Genomic DNA, 1,465 nt, shown 5'->3' on the forward strand with positions numbered 1-1,465 from the left:
TCATTACAGGATCAACATAATTTTCACTCATTAGTGCGAGAGTAAATACTTCATCATTACTAAATGGAATTACAGAGGATCCGCAGCATTTTAAATTTGATATAATTAGGAACCATTAAAAGAAGATTGAACCAACATCTGAAGTATAGGTCTTTCTAAACATAATGGCACTAGGTACTTATGCTCTAATTTTTTTTTTGCCACAGTGCAAATTTGCGGTAATCGTAAGTTTGTCAGTACGAACAAATTTAATATCCTTCATGTAAATGGAAAATATCATATTTATATTCAGAAGAAAAGAATGAGTTGGGAAGTTCCTTTAGGCAGCTGCCTACTGTATAATATTTATGTGCGTGATATTACAAGATAATTACCATCAGGTATCACGGGGTTCTAACCCCCGGAAACGACTATCATAAGATATTGTGTATAGTCAGGGACGTATCCGTAGATAACCATAGATATCTGCACCCCAAAACAGACTTAACCCAGTCTAGGAATCTAAGGAGGAGGATAGGTGAGGAGTCGTTACATATCTTCTCCCTTCATAGTACTACTCGTTCATGAAAAACTCATTCTACACAACAGCGCAACTACCATGAGAAGAGCATCCGATGAGGCATCTGGGAGGGACAAACGTAACGGGTGGGCCAGCAGGACGACATAGCTATCTAACACAAAAATAGATTTTTCCTACGTCAAAATACGTTTTTTTAGGCTCGAGCCATGTCGTCCTGATGGAAGTGTACCTTTGCCTCGGTAGGAAGCCTCAAAGGGAGAGGCCCCAATACCGAAATGCACTTACAGGATTACTCCATCAAGGCATAGGTATCACTCTCAACTATATATCCCATAACCATTCGGAGGCAGAATTGACAAGCATGAGGGTTCGACAAGGAGGTAATAAAGATGAAAGGGACCGCTCCCCGCAATTGGAAAAATCCCTGATGTTAGTGTCGGGAGCTCTAAGGAGGCCGAAACTTAAGGAGTCATCAAAGAGATAGGCTTTAGTGGAACTAACAGCCGTAGCCTTACACAAACCTTCGAAAACTTGTTGAAGAGATCCGAGTAAAATTTGACATCAAAGGCATATAGTATAGATCTAGTGAGGGCCGAAGTGTACGATGAAATCATGGAGGAGGCTAGACTTTAAACATGCAAAGTAAGCTTGAAACTTTAACAAAAATCCATAGTAATCAACCCTGGATTTATGTCTTTGACATATTTGGTCCACGACGTTTCATACTGAGTCATGGTGTTAGCCGACTCATAGTTTCCACAAATACCCACTTATCAAGTTGAATTTTCATTTTCATTCCCAGTAATAGGGTGAAATCAAACATGAGATGAGGATTGTATGATCTCCATGATGAAGCATAAACAATTCCCTGCTGTCCATCCTGAGACAGAATCGAGTTGGTCACGGCACAAGTTGGGATTCAAATCCATGACCATGCGAAACCAG

At 40.2% G+C, this 1,465-nt stretch overlaps 1 protein-coding gene across 1 annotated transcript in view; it reads right to left on the bottom strand.

The window, feature by feature from the left end:
- The window catches only part of LOC137644590 (uncharacterized), a 91,503-nt gene extending 90,369 nt beyond the window's left edge, over positions 1-1,134 (bottom strand). The window contains exon 1 of the mRNA XM_068377549.1: positions 1,042-1,134. Within this exon, the coding sequence (XP_068233650.1) occupies positions 1,042-1,134 (93 nt within the window). The remainder of the gene's footprint in view (positions 1-1,041) is intronic.
- Between the last annotated feature and the right edge of the window lie 331 nt (positions 1,135-1,465).

This window comes from Palaemon carinicauda, chromosome 7, assembly GCF_036898095.1.
Source record: "Palaemon carinicauda isolate YSFRI2023 chromosome 7, ASM3689809v2, whole genome shotgun sequence".
Lineage (NCBI taxonomy): Eukaryota > Metazoa > Arthropoda > Malacostraca > Decapoda > Palaemonidae > Palaemon > Palaemon carinicauda.